General features: G+C 42.5%; 1 protein-coding gene across 6 annotated transcripts in view; it reads right to left on the bottom strand.

Moving 5' to 3' along the window:
* The window catches only part of ZNF341 (zinc finger protein 341), a 38712-nt gene that overhangs the window by 3755 nt on the left and 12913 nt on the right, over positions 1 to 22044 (bottom strand). For 4 of the 6 annotated variants that reach the window (XM_016162257.2, XM_036229513.1, XM_016162256.2 and 1 more), the window contains 9 exons: positions 19675 to 19870; positions 18299 to 18389; positions 16169 to 16362; positions 14516 to 14706; positions 10450 to 10658; positions 5699 to 5795; positions 4004 to 4136; positions 1163 to 1274; positions 831 to 901 (listed from right to left, as the gene is read on the bottom strand). In XM_016162257.2, the coding sequence (XP_016017743.1) occupies positions 831 to 901; positions 1163 to 1274; positions 4004 to 4136; positions 5699 to 5795; positions 10450 to 10658; positions 14516 to 14706; positions 16169 to 16362; positions 18299 to 18389; positions 19675 to 19870 (1294 nt within the window). The remainder of the gene's footprint in view (positions 1 to 830; positions 902 to 1162; positions 1275 to 4003; positions 4137 to 5698; positions 5796 to 10449; positions 10659 to 14515; positions 14707 to 16168; positions 16363 to 18298; positions 18390 to 19674; positions 19871 to 22044) is intronic. The other 2 variants (XM_036229515.1, XM_036229514.1) reach the window with 1 other exon arrangement.

Raw genomic sequence — 22044 nt, forward strand, 5'->3', positions numbered from 1 at the left:
GCTCAGAGAAGGGCAGTGACTTGCTTGAGGCCACCCAGCAAGAAAGTAGCAGTGCCAAGACCCAAACCTAGGCCCTCTGTCTCCAAGTCCTTGATCTACTCTTCCAGTTTTCAAACTTCCTTTAGCCACTAAATCCTTTCTGTAAGCCAGTGATTCTTAACCAGGGGAGATTTTAGCCCCCAAGGCGACTTTTGGCTTGTCCCCTGAAGACATTTCTGGTTGTCATAAATGTTAGGAAGATGCCACTGACATCTAATGGGTAGAGGTCAGGGATGCTACTCAACATCCTACAGTACACATGGCAGCCCCAAAGACAATGAATTATCTGGCCCAAAAGATCAATCGTGCCAAGGTAGAGAAACTCTGTTCTAGACCAAATAAATGGTTTGTGGAAAGCCAGCCAAGCTGCTTTGGGGAAGCTCCATGGAGCCCCCGGGAACTGAGGAATGGTGTGGAGACCACTGCTCCACATCCCAGCTGCCCTGCTGTGCTGAGGGTACCCAGGAACCTTCCTGGCCTTATCCTGGACCCTGTCAAAATCTGATCTCCTGCTTCCCCTGATCCACACCTCTATTACACCAAGCACCTCTATGATTTATAGTCATCTCCTCCCAGGTCGGTTTCCCCCTCAGTGGCAGGCTGTGTCTGACTCACCTCTATGTACCCTGCAGACCCTAACACAGGCCTGGCTCACGGCTCACATGAGCAAAAGTCTGTTGGCTGGAATGTACCAGACAGGGACAATACACCTCATGGGATATGTCTGGAGAGCCTGCCCCAGGAGGCTTAAGCTGAACCAGACCCTCCTGACAGATCCACAAACCACTTACCAGAGTGGGAGAGAATATGAGCCTTCAGCTTATCCGGCCGGTTGAACTCCTTACTGCAGCCTGTGTGTGTCCTAAAACCCAAAGCCAGCCACTGGTCAGGGGGCGCTCACCAAGTTCAGGACCCCTCTTGCTGGCCCCTCTGCTAGTCCTGGGCATGACAACCCACCTTGCCCACCCTAATGGCTCAGCGAAGAAGCAGGGTGGAGAGTGAAGCCAGCAGGCAGGGCCCAGGACAGGATAAAAGTCGAGAGGGCCTTCAGACCTCAGACCTGACATCTTTCTATCCTGCCACTGGGTAAACCTGCACCCCCTCCATGCCAGTCTCTACTCACAAGAAGGGACATTTGTATTTCTTGAATGGCTCATGGATCAACATGTGTCTCTTCAGTTTGTCCTTGCGGTTGAATGCAGACTCACACACTGAGCATTTGTAGGGCTTCTCACCTGCAGAAGGAGACAGGGATGAGAATCCCAAGAGAGAAAATCTGAACATGAGGCACTAGGGATCCCCACTAGAGGGAAGCAGCTCTTCTAGGGAGGTGGCCTGGGAGAAAGCCTCTCCCATTCCTCATAGCTTTGTTTTGCCAAGAAGAGGGGGCCATTTTTGATAAGATGGTCAGGCAAGTCCTCTCTGATGGGCAACATATGAGGTGAGACCTGAGGGAGCAAGCCATGTGGAAATCTAGGAGTGAGGGTCCCCAACAGAAGGATAGGTAGGGGCACGTGGTGTGTCTAAGGAACAACGGCGAGGCCAGTGTGGCTGAAATGGAGTGGGGGGATGAAGAATGAGACAGAAAATGAGGTCAGCGAGGCTGCCCAGCCAAAAAGGGAGGGCCTGGAAGGCCAAGGAAGGAGTTCGGCTTTTATTCTGAGCCAGATGAGAAGCTACCAGAGGTGCTGAGCAGAGGAGGGTCAGGGTCTAACTGGAAAGTGTCACAGGCTCCCTCTGGTTGCGTGTAGAGAATAGGCTAAGTGGGGGTGAGGGAAGAGGTAAGAAGGAGGCTGGTACAGAAATGGGAAAGGAGTCAATAAGGGCTAGGGTATGAGAGAAAGCAAAAAGTCAAGGATGAAACTATGGTGAGCCAAGTGACAAGGGTGGGTGATCATGTCATTCACTGAAATGGGGTCCACCACAGGAGAGGGAGGAATTACACCTTACTGAGTTGGATCCTTACAACAAACTATGAGGTAAGTACTATCATTATACCATTTTATAGATGAGAAAACTGAGGTTCGTGATCTACAACTGATGGTTGAAGGAGCTAAGATTCTAGCCCAGATGTACAATCCAGAGTCCACCTGAGTTGCCCTAGTTTATCCAGTGGCAGAACCATTGAGGGGTCGGCTCTCACCTGACAGGGGCTGGAGGTCACAACCTGCCCTTTAGAAAAGGGATGTTACTGGGCTATTTTGATTTCCTGCTATTATTTCCTCTCTATTCTCCTTCTTGAATAAATAAAGTATCTTTGAAACATACCAACACCCCTTACCCAGTGATTAAGGAAATTCTGGTCCTTACAATAGAATGCTCTGCGGTCATTAAAAAGATTAAGGTTAATTTGTGTTTCTTGATCTGGAAAGATCTCCTGGACATATTGCTAAGGGAAAAAGAAAGCTGTAGAACAGCTTAATACAGTCCCATTTTTGTTAGAAAAAAATACAATTCCCACTCTCCAAAAAAAGCTCAAGCCGTATGTTTTCATATATACACAGAATACACAGGGAGAACGATGGGGGAGGGAACATACCTAATTGCTGAGAAGCAATTAGGATTTGAAGGAGGAATTTAACATTTGACCTTATGTACTTCTATACTGCTTTCATTTTTACAATAAGCGCGTATTATTTTTGAATGACAATAATCATTTTAAAAGACAAATAGATTGTAATATTTATCAAAATTACTAATGCATATACTTTTTTCCTTCTTTTCGGTAAAATATACATAAAGAAGTTTACCATTTTAACCATCTTTAAGTGTATAGTTCAGTGGCCTTAAGTATATTCACATTATTGTGCAACCACCACCACCACCCATCTCCAGAATTTTCTCGGCATCCCAAACTGAAACTCAGTACCACATACATGTTTTAACTCAGCACTTCCATTGCTAGGAATATACACTACAGATATACTACCAAAAGCTTGCCAAGGGACCCACAGTGTTGTGTGTACAAACTAACAGCTGAAAAATAATTTAAGTGTCCATCCATAGGAAACTGGCTAAATAAAAGGTTGTTCATGCAGAGGAATACTGCGCAGCTGAGAAAAAGAAGATGCTTTTAAGGAACACCTTCAAGATATACTGAAAAAAAGGTTACATAGTAGAATTTATAGTAGGTGTTCATTTGTACAAAAGTAAGCAAGGATTTTGTATAGATGTAAAATAAAACCAGGATTATGCAGATTTACAGCTGTTGCGTTTGGGGAGGGGAGTAGGAGTATTTTCCAAACTGCAAACCACAAGTCACAACCTGTTAGTGGTTATTTTAACAACTAAAATTGAACAGATAGGATAGAAAATATGGCTTTGTTAAGCTTCCGTTTCAATATATTCTACGTGTATACAGGTGTTTCCTGAGTTGCAATATAAAATGTATTTTTTACCATAGATCATGGTTAAAAAAATTGAGAAACATTTGGATCGTCCATTTCAGGTGAGATGAGGTTTATTTTCATTATATATGCTTTTATATTGTCAAAGATTTTCTCCTCGGGTACTGTCAATCTTTTGATCCTTTTCAATGAAAAAGAAAACCAGAATGTTTTAACTAGTAAAAAACATTTTAAAGATGGAAAAAAAAAAAAAAAAACAAAACCATGTTTCAACTGGGGAACCAAGTAGAAGGGGTTTTCTTTGGGTGGTACTTTTGAGGTGAGAACAGCTCCTACACCCCCAGGGACTCAGAATGGTTCGAAGGGGCTGACTCTTAGCGGGCAGAGCCAAGAGAACTCCCACCAGCCTCTAGGGGCTCATCTCTGCTTTAGTGTTGGTGGGAATCCCTTGTTCACTTGAGAGGGCAGGTGGGTAGGGGGCCAAGAAGGAAATGGGGAGGGAAAGGGGGGAGGAAGAGGTTGGAGAGGAAAGCCAGAGAGGGATGAGAAGAACAAAGAGGGGGTTGAGGATGGGGGAGGTGAGGTAGGCAGGAGCTGATAGGGAGTAGGGTACCCACCTGAGTGGATGTGAGCATGCAGTTTGAGGTAGTGCTCCCGCCGGAAGAATTTCTTGCACACCTGGCACCTGAACCTGCCCCCGCTGCCATGTGTGGGCAGGTGACGCCGCAGGTAGCGTTCGCAAGGAAACACCTGGTAGAAGAAAGGAGTCAGCTTCAAGTCTGACTCATCAGCCTTCACCGCCTTTAGATCTCAAAGAACCTCTCATTTTCAGCCCTTCCTTATGGAAACACCTTCTTTTCTGTTCACAAGGATTCAAGGCCCATAATGTCAGAGACAGCCCTTAGAACATCATGGCTCCCACGACTCACCCATGCCTGCTTTGAGCTTCTGCCCAGGTTCTTTTTCCTACCCAGAGGGCCTTTCTCTTTTAGCCTGACAAACTCTTACTCATCCTTCGAGACCCAACTCAGGTGTTATTGCTTCTGTGAAGCCCTCCCTAACTCCATAATGCCACACCAGGCAAAGCAAATTCTGCCCTTGACTACCCACCCACACTTTTAAAGTCAGCACTGAACCCTCTAAGTTACAGCTCTTTGCTTACAGGGGATCTCCAAGAGGACAGCTTTCATTCCTCAGCACAGGCCCTGAGTCGAATGACTAACAAGTAAAAGAATGAAAGGAAAAAAATGAACAAATAACTAAAGAAATGAATGAAAATATAATAAAAAGTCAAAAACACAGAAGCCAAATCGCCTTCTTCCTGTTATAGGATGGGAATTCATTCATTTTTTCATTCATTTAGTATAGAGAAGTGATCAAGGGACAGACCTGACGGCCCTACTACTTATTAGCTCCACCATTTCCTAGCTGGGTGACCATTTCGTGTCTTAGTTTCCCCATTTTTAAAATGGGATAGTAACAATACGCCTACTTCTTAGAGTTAAATGAGTCAATTGAGGTAAAACACTCGGAACAGCAAGGGGCACATGGTTCTTCCTCAATTCATGATACCTTTCACGCGGACTACAAGTTCCAAAGCTCAAAATTAGACTATATAATTAGAAACATCTACAATGAGGCCGAAGTGATACCAGAGCTGTCTTAGAAAATCTGCCATGTAAGGCTGTATGAAAGTGAGTAGAACAAAGAAACAAGTTAAACACACCAGGGGTATGCAATCAGCAAAATCCAAACTTCAGGCAACTCCATAGGACCAATGGCCCAGTTTCTTCAACCAATAAATTGAAAGAAAAAAAAAAGGAACAATGGAACAATAGTGGGGGAAACCTATAGATTAAATGAAACTTTGGTCATATCAACCAATCATAATATATAGACCTGATCTAAAAAACAAACTTTATGAAAATTAGGTTGTTTTTGAGACAATTGGTAATTGGAACATGGTCTACATATTTGATCATATTAAGGGACAGGCTTTAATGAGGGTTTCCAGATTTTCTGAAAAGAACCAACAGTAACAAGCTGGAAGATGGAGGCTGCTGTTGCGATGCTGGGCCTGGGCCTACGAGCGGTCTCACCCCACGTTAGCCCAGCCTGGCCTGGCCCAGCAGTGGCACAGGATGGCCACCTGATGGGTAAGAGAGGCCAAGCAAAGCTCTTACTCTTCAAAGATGGTGTCGTCTGTGAAAACAATCCCAAGCTTTGTCTGCACATACAGAGGCAGGAGGGGAAGAGGCAGTGAGGTCTTCATTCTACTACCTCTTGCCTCTTACTGTTGCAGGAGTACCCACCTTTTGACAGTGTGGGCAGGGGAAGTTGTGAGTGGCAGTCTGTAAGTGGTGCTCCAAGGCCTCAGGGGTAGAGTATTTGTTGACACATTTGACACATCTAAATGGGAAGAAGCAGAAGTGATGAGAGAACAGTGTGTACGGGCGGGACTCTCCCAGCAGGCCCAGGGACCAGCCGCCAGGACTAACGTTAGGAGGCAAAATCCTATGTTTAATTCATTTGCAAATCGGTCTACGCTTCTCACTTGCTACTGCCTCTATCCTAGTCCAAGCTGCTGTCCTCTCTCCCTGCTTATGTAAGAGGTTATCCTTGTTTTTAGAAAATACACACAAACGAGAACAAATAAAGAAACATCATTTTTTAAAAGTTAACATTTGAGAAATATGGGTGAAGGATATCTGTGAGAATTCTTTGTACTATTCTATTCTTTTTGTAATTGAATGTTTTATTAAAGTTTATATAAAAATTATTATATAACTTTATATCCTTCAGAAAAGATTCACTGTGGTGAATAATATTTATCTTAGAATTACAATTATGAGATGTATAATTAAACTGTACAGATATTTTAAGTAAAATATTGACTGTTATAGTCAAACCAGGTGAAACTTATTCCTTATAGCAAAAATAATCCATAAATAAAAATTCTACATTGTAAGATGATGACATATTAGCTTGAGTTAAGATATGTTTAATATCTCTTGAGCATTTTAAGAAAGACTTTTCTAGTTTTCACAGTTTATATTTTAAGACAGACACTGAAAAACCTGGAAGGGATTCAGAAAAGAGCATCCTAAATAATTAAAGGAAAAAATATGTCCTAGAAGTATGGTGAATTTTATCTTGAATTTTTTTAAATGATTCTATTCTGCTATCTTGATTGAATGATGTATCCTTTGTACTATTCTTAATAACTTCTCTGAAAGTCTGAAATTATGTCAAAATAAGTTTTAAAAGAAACTTCCTGAAAGCGACTGCCTGTGAGATGGGGAAGTAGGTCAGGGTGGACCGGAAATTCCTTTTCACTCTATGCATTTTTGCAGTTTTTAAATATTGCATTGTAGGCATATAACATTTTTTGAAGTAGGTTATTAATCTTTTTTAAACTCCTTTTTGCTCTTTGACCTGCAAAACAGCTACCAGGAACTTATTTACAAATAAGCGAAGATAAATGTCTAAAGTTTTTCCCTGCAGCATTATTTATAATAATGACAAACTGGAAATAACCTGACTATCCCACAATAAGATGGGTTAAATAAATTTCAATGAATACTAAGTAACTGTTTAAAAGGATGAGGCAGGCTTGTTTGTGCTGTAATGCAAAGATATTCATACTACAGTTTTACGTGAAAAAGTTTGAAGTGATAACACCAAGTGTACAGAGAGATTCTATTAAGTCTCAGTCTGGGAGAAATTGTACAACAGGCTGATGGTATGTTAAATTTCCACCAAATTCGATGATTATGTTTGGGGTGATCTGACTCAAATATAACCTGTGATATTTATATCTATATCTATAAACATACTAATTACAGATATATACCAAAGGGCATGTACCAAGAACCAAGAAGTTAATAGGGGTTATCTTGGGTGTCACGGTTTTGTTTTTTGTTTTTGTGGTTTTGGTTTTTTGTTTTTGTGGGTTTTTCCCCCCTCTTTAATTCCCCCCACATACTATGAATGTTGCCATTTCCCCTTAAGAACTGGATCTCCGAAGGGGGGGCATCTCCTCCCACATGCTTATGGCGTGTACCCAGGGTCTGGCGCACCCGGGGTATGGTCCGTGGCTCCAACTGGGGCATGAACCCAGGACCTTCTGCGTGTAAAGCAGACATGCTAACTACTACACTGTGGAGCCACCCCAGTGTGGGTTTTCAAAAGATCCTTTTCTTGGTATTAAACATGAATTTCGTAATTAGAAAAAAAAAAAAAATTAATCTTTTTTTTTTTTTTTTAAGGAAAAACTATATATACAGTGGCAGAATTGTTTGGGCAGGCCCCATAGGCAGGCCAAGAAAATGTGGCCCAAAAGGAACAGAGAAGCTGGACTGATGAGGCCTGGAACCCTGAAAATGGCATGAAGCCATAACACCTGCTCAAATGTTATCGTGAGAGAGAAATAAACTTTCGTCTTGTTTAAGCCATTGTTATTTCGGGTATCTCTATTTCAAGCAGTCAAACCTATGTCTAAATTATACGAACAATAAAAATTGCAGCAACGGTATTTATTGAGCACCATGATGTTCCAGCCATCATGTCTAAGTGACTCATACTCGTCTAACTTTATCCTAATAAATAATCCAACAGGGTAGGCACTATCGTATTCTCATTTCACAGATGAGAAGACTGAAGCCCAGAGTGGTTGAATATCTTGCCAAGGTCATCCACTAGGTTTGTCATCCAGCTGCTATTTGAGCACAGGTACGTGATTCCAGAGCCCTTATTGTTACTCACAACAGCATTCCACCCTCGGGCCATCAGATAGTGGCCCACCTCTCTGCACCTTACTTTTGAGCCAGGAGCTCCAACAGGTTTAGGGTCATTGGCACTCTAACTTTGGCAAGAGAACATGGCAAGAGAAGTAACTGACTGCAGGCATGAGGCCATCAGCATTGGGCTCAACCCTCAGCCTGCGAACTCCAAGACCAGAGCTCTGAAGCTTCCAAGGTCTTGGACTACAGTTTGAATCTCAGCTCTGTGCTGACGTTGTTACTTTGGTAGGCGGGTCACTTCTCCTAGGTGAGTCATCTTCGAAATGGAGAGACTATCATTCCTATAGAATGAACTACATCCTTCCAAAATTCATATTTGGAGCCCTGACCCTCGATGTGATGGTATTTGGAGGTGATTAGGGATAGATGACATCATGAGGGTAGAGAACTCACGATGATGAGATTAGTGCCCTCTCCTTCTTATCTATGGTATTTTGTTAAAGCAGCCTGAACTAATATAACCTACCTCCCAGGATTGCAGGGATCAATGTCCCTAAGTCAGAACTTTCCTTTAATTTGGCATCTCGCTGCAGAGAGCCACACAGTCACAGGAACTCACAGGTAATCCACAGATTGTAAAGGCAAAAGCAAAACTAAATGCCCCTGAGAACAAATGGATATTATTCATTTTTACACGGAATCTCCACCCCTTGCCTAGTCAAAGCCCTGCCTGGCTTTCCTGCCTCTCTGGCCCCATTTCTCAATCTTCCCCAGGGCCAGTTGCCCTATACCTCATTTCAAGAATCCCAGTCCCCCTGCCAACTTCTCAAAGCTGTTGTGATTTCTACAAGTCCCTTGTGCTCTGACCCGACTTTCTCCCCTAGGCCCCACCTAAATATCCCCACCCACTACTGCTCTACACAATAGTCATTCTAAAGCACTTGTTATTTTATTTTATATCCTATACTTGATGGTCCTCTTATTAGGAATGCACTCTACCCTATATCTGGCAAACTCCTACTCATCCTTTAAAACCTGATTCAGATATCTTTGCTCCTGGGACACCTTCCCTGCCCTACTGTGGTAGTACTATACATTTTATGTATAGTACTACCACAGTATGCATATATACATAAAATGCACAAAATGCACATATACATATATGCATTTTAGCACAGTATATAGTAAGAACATTTACATACTTGTCTCCATAAGCAGCTCATGTATTCTAAACTAAAGGTCTATATTGACTTATCTCTAAACCCCAGAAGCTTCACCCAGGAATTAGAGTGGGGCCTCCTTAACAGAGGTCATCAGCCAAGTCCCTGCACATACAAATTTGTACAGAATAGCAAAAGCCATTTTTAACATGAAAATATTCACCAGTAAACTGGAAGAAGTCCTCAGATAAACACCGCTCCTTATTTTTCACTAATGTTTATCCCCTGCACTACGTGCTAGGCTTTGTGAGGCAGCTGTTCCCAGATGACATAAGCCAAATGAACAGCAAAACAACTACAGAGCCAAAATGTGGGATTTCACAAAGTCACAAAAGGGATGTTGGATATCTGCAGATAATACCATGGACAAAGGAGAGTCTGAAGAAGGGACTGGAAAATAATTGAGGAAGAGAAACTCAACAAGGCTGATTGTAGGAACAATAGCTCCAAAGAGAATGAGTTGAAGGTCTAAGGACTAAAAGCATGTGGCAAAACTAAAGGCGCTCTCCATCATTTCTGCCAAAGGGACCTTCTTTAGGACTCTAACAGAAGACTAAGGTGACATAAGGAACTGTCAAAAAAAATTACCCCAAATCAAATCTCCACTTAATGCATTCCTTGTTCATGCTAACGATCAGCATAAAGCTTCAACTTTAATCTAAATTTTATAGTTTTAAAAAAAGAATCTTATTTTTATGATTTTTGCTTTCAAATATGTGCTTGTTCATTTTTTTCATTCTAAGAGTCCATGTACCATTCCAACTGTAACCTAAATTTTGTACATTATCAGATAAAATATTTTCATATTTTCAGGTGAGAAAAAAATCAAAGCTTTTTCCCCACTATGAATGAGAAAATATTGGTTTCCCTTTATTAGGATTTTTTTAGAATAAAAATCTGCCAAGTGGAAGAATACTATAAGGAGGCCTACCATCTTCATGCCCACCAGTGCCAAGGCCCAGAACCCACTATGGTAGGCTGGACCCCAGCCCGAGATTCAGTTTCCCCTCTGAGGTGTCTCACTGGTTTTGAGCCATCAGAACCACCAAGGCTGCAGACCCCTGGGCTCCCTGCAGGAGAAGGAAGTAGAGGTGCACATACTTATAGACGGCGCCATCCTTCTTGGGGCTGTGCTGTGGCAGGAGGCTGTGGGAATACTGGTGCACACCCAGGTCATACAGTGAGGGAAAGTCCTTGCCACAGAGGTGGCAGCGGTAGCTCAGCTCTTCCTGGTGGCTCTTGATGTGCTCCAGAAATGTGTCGAGCTTCGGGAATGTCTGCGCGCAGCTTTTCACCACACACTTGTACACCTTGAGGAAAGTCATGGGGCAGGTGAGGGAAACCAGGAGAGCTGCCTCCACTGCTGCCCACTGCCCTGTGGCATCCGCCTCACATCCCGTTGGTAGATGACCCTATTGCTATTCCTGTGCCCCCCTGCTGTTGGAGACCTGGTTTTATTTTTATTGGAGGGACCTATCCTCTCAGCCGGTCATAATGGCCCTATTACCCTTCCCTCAGAATCTGTGTGCCCTGGGTATGTTTAGAAAAACTACCCCAAAATCTAGAAATACAGTAAAAATATGACATTGTGTCCTTCCCATGTCATATTAGAGTAGTGGCACTCCAGCTTGAGCATACATGATGTAACAGATGGCTGGGTGCCAGCCCCAGAGCATCTGATACAGCAGGTCTGGGTAGCCTGAATATGTGCACCCTAACAAGTACCCAGGTAATGCTGGTCCAGGGACCTCACTTTGAGAACTACTGTCTAACAAGCCTGCCCAGGGTCATCCACTCTGGGAGAATGTGAATTGTTTTGACTATTTACTATTGATAAGAATCCAGATTCTAAAGTTAAATATTAAATTGCAGAAAACTGACTCAATGTAAATGATTTTTGTCAGGTAGAAGAGATAATCCCGAAGGTCATGGGTTTGTTGCTCTGTAGGACATTAACCAGATTTGTATCTAACTTAGCAATCTTATTCCTTTTTTTCACTGACATAATTATATAGGTATAAATATCAGTATCTCATATTCTCTTTTTAACTGACTTTGTCATCCTTCCAGTTCCTTCACTGAGTTATGTAAAATGCTGACTCATGTTCACTATTTCATTTATATGATAATTATGTCTTTAACATTTTAAAAATTATACTTCAACAAGTGGTACACACTCCCGGTTGCCTACACAATTCCACACGTTCCTTTTTCTACCAAAGTGAATCATGACTTGCTTAGGGTGGCAACATTCCCAGTTAAAACATTTAATACAATCTCCCTGGCTCCCTTGTCAGCCATGTGACTCCTTTCTTGCCAATGATATGTAGGCAGTAGTCTTTAGGGAAGGCATCAACCCCAGAACAAAAAGGCAAAAGGTTCCTAGGAGAAATTCCCTCTGCTTTTTGCATTTGTCCTGACTGAATATAGATGTGATGGCTGGAGATACAGCAGCCATTTTGCAACATTGAGACTGAAAGCCACATGCTAAGGATGTCAGAACAGAAAGCCAGAAAAAGCCTCAGTCCATGATGACATATCTGACCTGTTTTACAAGCCCAACACTGCCTATTTATGGACTTCTTGTGATGTAAGCCAATTTCCTATTATTTGCAGCAGAATAATGCATTCCTAAATGATAGAGCACATGCACTGGCTCTGACCAGTAAGTGATCTTCCAGGAAAGGTTTCCTTGCTCCTGAAAAAAGACACAGAAAAGAAAACCTTTTTGTTCATGGATAATAGTATGTCAGGACTGCTGCTTAGAAAGAGTGACAACATCCCAGGACCACAGGTGAGCCATCAGTAGAAGAAAAGGCCACATGGTGGCGATAAGCTAAAAAGATACAGGGTCCTTGATGCTAGGTTGAGTCAACTGGCTATTTCAGGCCTAGAGCTACCCTATCTTGCATTCTCTTGTTATGTGAGTTGACAAATTTCCTAATTGTTTAAGCCAGTTTGAATCAAAGTTTTCTGTGATTTGCTTAAGGATATCCTCACTTAACTCTATCAACCCCCCTGCTAGGAATCTATCATAAGGAAAAAATCAGAGACGTGGATAAAGATCTGATTATGATGATTCTCACTATGGTTTTGTTTACAATAGCAAAACTTAGGAAATAACCTCAATGTTCAACAATAGGGGATTTTTAAAAACGTAGTCATTAAAAATAAAAATAGTGACCAGAGAAAATACTCAGAATATAAAATTAGGTTTAAAAATAATACAAATCTCAAGAGAATTTATGCTGAGTGAGTGAAAAAAGCCAGTCTCAAAAGGGCACATACTGGATGACTCCATTTATACAACATTCTCAAAATGATAACTTATAAAGATGGAGAACCAATCAGTGGTTTCTAGAGACTAAGCATATTGGGAGAAGGATGGGTGTGTCTGATAAGGGGCAGCACAAGGAACATCTCTGTGGCGACAGAGTAGTTCTGCGCTGTGATTGCAGTGGTGGCCACACAAATCTACACAGGTGGTAAAAAGACATAGAACTACACATACACTGGATACCAATGTCGGTTTCCTAGTTTTATGCTGTAGTTATTTAAAATGTAACCACTGAGGGAAACTGATTAAAGGGTATAAAGGACCTGTCTGTACTGTCTTTGCAACTTCCTATGAATCTACATTTATTTCAAAATAAAAAAGTTTTCTAAAAGCTATCTCCAAAAAAGCACAATTCAAAATTTTATGTGTATACACATCCTAATTAAAATTTTTTTTTAAAGTCTTCGGCCATGCCACCCTGAACATGCTTGATCTCTGAGCAGGGTCGGGCTGGTTATACTTGGATGGGAGACCACCTAGGAATATCAGATGCTGTAGGTGTTAAAAAAATTAAGAAATTAAAAAATTAAAAATAAAATAAAATCAATAAATAAATAGCACAGAAACTCCACAAATACTGGATTTTGGGCTGTATTCTTGGGAGAACATATTGCAAGGTAATTAATGACCTGGGGTTTGGGGACAAATGAACCTGGCTCTGAACCCTGACTCAGTCACTTAGTGGTGGTGTGACTCTGGATGGATCACTGAGTCACTCCTCTGAGCTTTGGTCTCTTTATCTGGATATACCAAAAATAACTATTTCTAAGGTTGTTACAAAGATTAAATAAAATATTGGTTGTAAAGCATTTAGCAGAGTGCCCAGCATATAATAAATAGTAGATGTTAACTTATATATTCTTCAGAATTTTCTGAATTTTATAATTCTATATTGGGCACATGATACTTTTATAAGGAGAAAAAATAACAATAAAGGGTATTGTAAAAATAAAGATTGAAATAAAGTTACCATAATGCAGCAATTCCACTTCTAAGTTTATACACAAGAAAACTGAAAACATACGTTCATACAAAAACTTGTACATGAATGTCCATAACAGCATTATTCACAATAACCAAAAATAGAAATAAGGCAAATGTTTTTTAACTAATGAAAAGAGGAACAAGACGTTCTATGTCCATATAATGGAATATTATCTTGTAATAAAAAGGTGTAATATACTGATACATGCTGCAACATGGATGAACCTTAAAAACATTACCTCAAAAGGCAACATACTATATGATTTCATTTATATTAAATGTCCCATATAGGAAAATCCATAGAGACAAAAACAGATTAGTGGTGACCAAGGGCTGAGGGGAGGATAGAGTAGCTGCTAATAGGTATAGGGTTTCTGTTGCAGGGATGAAAATGTTCTGGAATTATACAGTGGTAATGGCTCATGAGCTTATGCATATACTAAAAATCACTGAAGTAGACATTTTAAAAAGGGTGAATTTTATGATATGTGAATTATATCTCAATTTAAAAAAATGCAGTCCTATATCCTCTTGGTAAGTACGTTTTTAGATATTATATCTTCTTAGGATATCAATAATTTTTCCTGCAACTGATTCCTTCATTATATGACCTTGGAGAGGTGGGCTTCCTCCCTGAGGCTAGTATCATAATGGCCCAGTAAGGTGGCCCCACCCAGACAGAATACAGGGGGAAGCTTAGCCTATCATGAGTGGTTAGATGGTAGCTCAGAGCAACTGAGGCCCATTCCTGTCACTTTCTAGGCCATGTTCAGGACCCCAGCACCAGCCATGACTCATAACGAGGGTGGATGTGCCCCCCCCCCCCACTGCCCACCAGCCACCTACCTGTTCGTTCTTATGCTGGGTCATGTGAGACTTGAGCTGGAAGTAAGTGCTAAACTTGCTAGGGCAGAACTGGCACAGGTAGGAGCTATCGATGAGGACCACCTGCTTGGCTTCCAGCTTGCCCCCCTCATTCTCACCTGTTGTGGGCAAGGCCTGGGGCTGCGGGGCACTCGACAGCGTCTGGCCCAACCCTGGTGAGAAAGTCAGATGGGGAAGGGGAAAATCATTGATAAGGGCAGAAGAAGAGTCAGGACAGAGAGCCACACCATTCAGGAAGGATTCACAGAGCACCTCCTAAGTGCTCTGCTGTATTTACCCCACCACCTATCACATGCTTGGTGTTGGACAATGTATTCAAGGCACTGCACTCAGAGTCAGCTGGTATGCACTGGTATCACCATTCCGGGTGCTAAAAATACTGAAATACATTATGATTGATAAGTAGCTACTGCCTCAAGTTTTCCCTCCCTGGCCTTCCCCTCAGACACTCTAGATTTCTCCATTGTTGTTAAAAATCCTAAACACTACTCCTTGCTCCTTGCCTCCCCAGCAACTTGCCTCCCCAACTCCTTGTTCTAATTACAATCATTTGTTTAGTTGCCCTTCCCTCACACTCCCTGAGGTCAGGGGCCTGGCTTGTAGCAGGCCTCTTTAAGTGTTTGTTAAAGTTAAACCTCTGACGTTAGGCACTGCATCAAAGAAATGTAAGAAATAGTTTATTCTTCAAGGAATTCACAAGACCTCAGAAGGTACACACAGAATGACTAAACACACAGTAAGGGCTAGTTGCAACATATGTTTTTTTGCATAGAAAAACACTCCCTTCCTTAGCTGGCACAGGACAGACATTGCTCACTCGTGGGGCTACACAAGAAGGTTCAGGCCTTACATTGTCCAATACAAAAGCTACAAGCCACATGCAGCAACTGAGAACTTGAAATGTGGCTGCTCAAAATCTGATGTGCTATAAATGTAAATATACCCTGGATTTCAGAAATTTAGCATAAAAAAAAGAATGTAAAAGAGCTCATTAATAATTTTTTATATTACATGTTTAGTGATGATATATTGGGTTAATAAAACATGTGATTAACATTAATTTCACTTTTTTATGTTTTTATGCAGCTACTAGAAAATTTAAATTGCATACGTTGCTCATATTATATTTTTGTTGGACAGCACTGCTTTAGGCCTTGAAGTCCCCAACCCCAGTGCAAGAGAGGAATTAAACCAAGATCAGGGACAGGGTCATTAGCTCAAGGACAAGGGATAACAATCCTAAAAACAAAAAAGGACTCTGGAGACCATCTGCCCACAAAGGTCAAATAGATTTCAATTTCTGACCAACTGAGAGTGACTGCCAAGGGCGATATATTGAAAATAGATTCTGAGGCAGAATCCAGGCTCAGACAAAAAAAAAAAAAAAAAAGGTGATCAATTAGTGATGCCTGCCATAGGTACAGTATTACAGTAATGCCATACCTATGGTATATCTGTCATCCCTCCTTTCATCCTTTACCCCAATTTATAGATAAAGTAGACTGAAACTCAAAGAGGTCAAGGACGTTGCCTAAGTTCACACAATTAACGACAAAACCCTTGAAGCTGCAGAAGAAAGGTGTGGGAAAAGTGGTGTTCCCCACTTCCACTCACCTGTGCTTTCCTCGTCCTCCTGCCTGCTGGGGTTCAGGGCCATGACCTGTACAGTCACAGAGTTGCGAGAGACAGTGCCACCACTGCGCCCCGGAGGCCACACCTTGTGGGTCTGCATGTGCTTTTTGACATTAGACTTCTGGGCAAAGGCACGGCCACATGCAATGCACTGGAAGGGCTTCTCACCAGTGTGGCTGTGGGAAACAAGGAGTGTCAGCTCCCTTCTGTAGGAATGAAGATGTGGCCTCAGCCCAGGAGCTCACAGTCACCAGGAAGATCCAGACAGAGCATCCAGATGCTGTCAGCCACCATTCTGACACCATGAGAACAAGCCCTCTTGCTGAAGCAGGCAGAGCGTAGCTAGAAAGACCCCATGCTCTTGGTAACACTACTGAGCTGCTGAATCAACCAGCCCCAGAGCTGACGTTGTCTGTGGCCATCTCATACTGTGAGATGAAACATTTCCTGTTGAAGGCCATTTAAATGGGGCTTTCTGTAATTTGAAGAAAATATCCCAGCTGTCACAACACAGATTTGTGCCTTCACTTAGTATTTTCCTCCAAATTAATTTCCTGTTTTAAAACTAAAAATATTTTAGGACATGGTTCCATAATGTAGCGGTTAGCACATCTGCTTTACATGCAGAAGGTCATGGCTTCACGCCCCAGTGGAGCCATGGTCCATGGTCTATGGCCATGCCACCTTGAACAAGCCCGATGTCTGATCTTGGAAGGTAAGTAGGGTTGGGCCTGGTTAATACTTGGATGGGAGTCCACCCAGGAAGACCAGGTGCTGTAGGCATAAATAATAATAATAAATAAAAATAAATAAATAAATAATAAATGAAACTAAAAATATTTTAAAATAAAGATTCCCAGTGTTATTGCATGTGAAAAACCATTCAATGTAAATACAAATTACAAAAAGTAAGCAAAAAACTCAGTAATTTATTAAACCATATTATTAAGATCTAAATATGCACTGACCAATAGACACAAGCCACATTGCCTATTTAAATTTAAATTAATTAAAATAAAATTAAAAATTCAGTTTCTCAATCGAATATTCAATAGCCATATATGTTTAGTGGCTACCCTATTGGACAGTGCCAATCTCTGAAGAAAGTCTTATTGGACAACATCAGTGTAGATGAGTGGTTCTCAACTGAGATTGATTTTGCCCTCCATGGGACATATGGCAATGTTTGGAGGCATATTTGGTTGTCGCAGCTGAGGGAGGAGGGATGCTATTGACATTTGATGGTTAGTGGAATGAGGAATGCTGCTAAATATTCTACCAGGCATAGGTCAAACCCCCACAGAAAAGAACGATGTCATCGAAAATATCAACAGTGCCAAGGTGAGAACCCTGGTCTAGAGAAAAGCCACTTCCTGCCAAGGTTGGAATCTTAGGTTCTTGTTCTCTCTTATTCTCTCTTGTTCTTGCTCTCTCTCTCTCTCTCTCCCCAACCATAAAAGATAACCAAGCACGTGGCAATGTGTAAGGCTTTAAGATAAATTAACACCAAATTGAGGCTCTCTCCTTTGACTCTCCGAGGACTGAAAGAAATTGAAAAGAGAATAATTTTCTCACTGTATCTTTCAGAACGTCTCAACGCCACATCCACAAACCACCTAAAATCATCTCATGTACCAATGTACCCCATTCTTTGAGAATCACTTAACAAGTCTACCCCTCCACTTCACAGAAGGAAATCCTGAGGTCCAGAGGGGCTCCGTGCATGTTCTTGGCAGAAAAGGTATTGTAGTCAGTCCTGAGAGAGCAGAGGGCTCAGAGTCATATTTGCAGAGCATGGCAGCCCTTGAGGTCAGCCGTTTCTGCAAAGCCCCTATCAGTTCAGGTACATTTCTCCTCCCACCTTGCCCAACTCAGACATTCCCCCATCATAGCAGGTAGACCCCATAGATTTCGCCAGATACTCCCCACTGCTTCTGAAAGAAAAAAAGGACAACAATCCTGACCTGAACTGATGATCTGAGAACCATGACAAGATGGATGGGGCCTTGGTTACCACCAGGTTGAGGGACTAAGAAGGGAGCCTAACTTCCACTGTGGATGGCCCCCAGCCAGGACTGCCCAGGAGCCACCTGCCCAATCATGCCTGTGTACCTTCGGATGTGCTGCTGCAGGTCAAAGTTTTTGGTGAATGACTTATCACAGTATGAGCACTTGAGTTTCTGAGCCTTTGGCTTCCCTGCAGCTGAAAGACAAATTAAGAGGAGGAAAATGGTGAGGCTGAGGGCATAACTGTGTTGCCAAGGCAGCCTCCACCCACTCAACTTCCTGGACGTGAGGCCAGCAATTCCAGACTGTGAGAGGTCTACACCCATGGACAGGCAGGAGAAGAGGTGCAAGTGAGCCCCCTCACAGAGCTTGGGGGAAGAAAGCCTAGGATAAAATCCAACCTCTCTGCTGTGATCTACAGGGCTCTGCATCCCCTGTTTCCTACCAACCTCATCATTCTCTTCATCTAGCTATGGTGGACTCCTTGTTAACTTTGAAAGACTGCAAAAGTCCCACCTCAGGACCTTTGCACCTGCTGTTCTCCCTTGTCTGATATGCTTGCCCCTCAGATATCCACAGGGCTGTTTCCTTCTCATAGGTAGCATCATTTTCCAGCCTCATCTTAGTATTCCCAATCACAGTACCCTGTTAATCTCCTTCCAAGAGTAACCCATAAATATTTACTTATCTGTCTCTCCTATTAAACTATGACAATTGAGGGTAGGGAAATCCTGGACCAAGATGTTGGATCCCCAGGGCCTGACACCAAGCCTGGCACACAGTTGCTCAACACATATTTGTGGAAGAAAGGCAGCATGGAAGTAGTTTATTGAAAAGCCCCTAAGGTTCTCTGCTCTTGATTTCCCCACTCATAATCACTTCCTCGCACTGTCCTCAAACCCATACTTAGCATCTCCAAAGCAGTGGTAGACATTGCTGCTTACCTACCTAATACCAATTTCTCCCCTTCTTTCTTCATGAGTGCCCTACATAAGGGGAACATTAATGTTCCTGGCTAAAAGAGACATTTCCTAGCTTCCTTTGCCGCTAGATGTGGTCATGTGACTAAGTTTGACCAATGAGATTAAGTAAAAGCATCATGCAGAACTGCTAGAAGCTGGGAGACACCCCTTTTATCTTTCTTACTACCTGGAATGTAAAATTGATGACTGGAGCTCCAGTAGCCATATTATACAAGGAGGCAGCCTGATAAGAAAAGCCATGAACCAGGGACAGTAGAGCAGAAAGACAGAAGAAATGTGGGTGCCTGATACACATGATCTCCAGATCGCCTGCCTCTGGCCTTGTTTTGCACAGGAGAAAAACAAAATTCGATCATTCCGAAGTCACTTATTTTAGATTTTCTACTACATCAACCAAACTTAACCTTAACCATTTTCTTAAAAGGAAAGACTAGAAATAAGCAGCCTGTGGATAGGCCAATGCTCAGGAAAGACGCTCATGACAGGCTGTGGGCCGACCTTCTGGGAGTCCACTGGCACCTTTGGCCCGTCGGGTCTTCAGCGTTGGTGGGGAGTCAAAGGTAGCCACTGTGCCCCCAGTAGCACTGGTCATGGGGTCAGCAGGGTTTGGTCCTTTTGGTTTGAATCCCTGTTTGCCAGGGCTGTACACCGGGGGGGTGGGGTATACTGGAGCCTCCACACACTGGTTTGGCACCTGAAAGGACAGCAAAGTCAGGGATAGAGCTCTGGGAAGGGAAAGGAAGAGCTGCCCCAGCCAGTGGTATGCTCACTGCAGCCCTGGTGACCTCAGCCACCCCCCGTCTATAGTGCCATCCTAAATCCTCCATCTAGCTCAGTCACCCCGGTCATTCCCAAGACCCTTTAGAACTTCACGAAGCCAACAGGCTAGAAGCAGCTTTGAAGCCAGGCTGCCTGGGTTCAAATCCTGACTCTGACACTTATCACCTAAAAGATTTGGGCAAGTCTTTTAACTTCTGTCTGTTTCAACATCTGTAAAATGGAACTAATCACAGTACCTCTCTCATTGGATTGTTATGAGGATTACTGGAGCTAACAAGTAAAGCGCTTAGGACAGTGCCTAGTATATAGTAAGTACTCAATAAACATTATCTGTTATTATTGCCATTATTATTGTTATTAGTAGCTTGCTTCCACAGGAGAACCGGCAAGTCAGAAGGGTCTGTGCCCTCATCGGAAATTCCACTTCTTAATTGATCCTGCCTGACACCTCACCAGCAGGCATCCCTCAACTGAGAATTGACACTAAAGCCGCAAGAAATCACCAAATAAATTCTGAGCCACTAAATGAAAGTTAACACTAAGCTTCTATCACAACACTGGGCATTGTGAAAATTTCATTTTTTCATTCACCTACATATCATTCGTTGGTCTTTCTAGGAGAGCCTATCCAAATGTCACTTCCTATCCTTCTCTGCTTTTTCTCCTTAAACTTATCATTATGTAATAAGATATATTTTACTTACTAATCTTGTCTATCATCTACTTCCATGAAGGCAGAGATTTTTGTTCTGCTTTTGTTTACTGGTCTGTCTCCGGAGCTAGAGCAATGCTTGGCACAGAGTGGAAACTCAATAAATATTTGTTGAATGAATGAATTCATTTACACGTGTATTGGGCATCTGACATGGCATCAGTAGGTGGTTCTGCCAGATCTTGTCTATTGGCCCTTGGCATCATTCCCACATCCTTCCATGCTCTCCCCTGAAATGCAGGGTGGAAAACTTAAGAGTAACATTCCCAGACTCCTTTGCCAGCATGGTTCTGAACACAGATTAGGTCTACCCGCAAGAAGCATCTGAAGGAGATGTGGAAGGCAGAGGGGAGGTAGAAACCACTCTCTAGCAGCCGTGGTAGGAGCAGGTGGTTTCTATTTTCCTCACCAATACAGTACTCAATACACAGTTGTTACATGAATGAATTCACCCATCATTCCAGTCATTACTGAGCAACTATATAACTGCCACTACGTTAGCTCTGATTATCCTCAATAGCTCTGCAAGGGGAATTCCAATTTTAGAGGACGGAAAACTGAGGTCAGAGGGCTCTATTTCAGATACCTCCTACAGGTGTACTTATAGGCCAGGTATTCTGCTAGAGGCTAAGGATGCACAATGAAAGACTCAGGCTCCAACCACAAAGTGTACCCTCATCTAGATGGAAAATAAATAGCAGCAGCTCCCCCTGTGCTGGCCCCTCTGCCTAATAGGTCACCATCATACTCTCAGCATCTCACTGACTTAATTTTTCTTTTTGAATTCAACAAAGCCCTTAGGTAAGCTTGCTTTATTCTCCCAGGCTAAGACAAATCCCCTTGCAGGCTCTTGTAACACCACGTAACTGGTAGTGGGATTTTCCCACTGGTCTGGTTTTCCCTACCAATAAATGCTACCTGACGTGGAATGTCTGTATGGCTGATTCTAGGGTTACTCTGCGATAATGTGACCTCAAGTGCAGGCAAGCTCTTGCTGTCATAACCAGGCCCCTAACATTGGTGTCTGGGAAGATTCTAAACTCTTAGCACCTTGAGAGTACACTGTTTATACTCAGAGCTCTTCAGCACAGAGTTAGTATGGTATACATGGTGTACTGATTGCATAATGATCTCAAATCTTTACCTCTCTCTGTACCCATGCTTTTTGTGGTGTGACTTTGCAGTTTTTCCCATCAAGAGATGGTGTCTATTTCCCTACTCCTTAAATCTAAGCTGGCCTTGTGACCTGCTTCAACCAAAAGAAGTGACACTGTGTCATAAGTCTAAACCTCAAGAAGTCTTGAGCATTTCTCCTTGCATTACTGCACCTCTACCACTGTGATGAGAACATGCCTGGCTAACTGGAAGAAAGATGC

Source organism: Rousettus aegyptiacus, unplaced genomic scaffold (genome assembly GCF_014176215.1).
Source record: "Rousettus aegyptiacus isolate mRouAeg1 unplaced genomic scaffold, mRouAeg1.p scaffold_m13_p_12, whole genome shotgun sequence".
Taxonomy (NCBI): domain Eukaryota; kingdom Metazoa; phylum Chordata; class Mammalia; order Chiroptera; family Pteropodidae; genus Rousettus; species Rousettus aegyptiacus.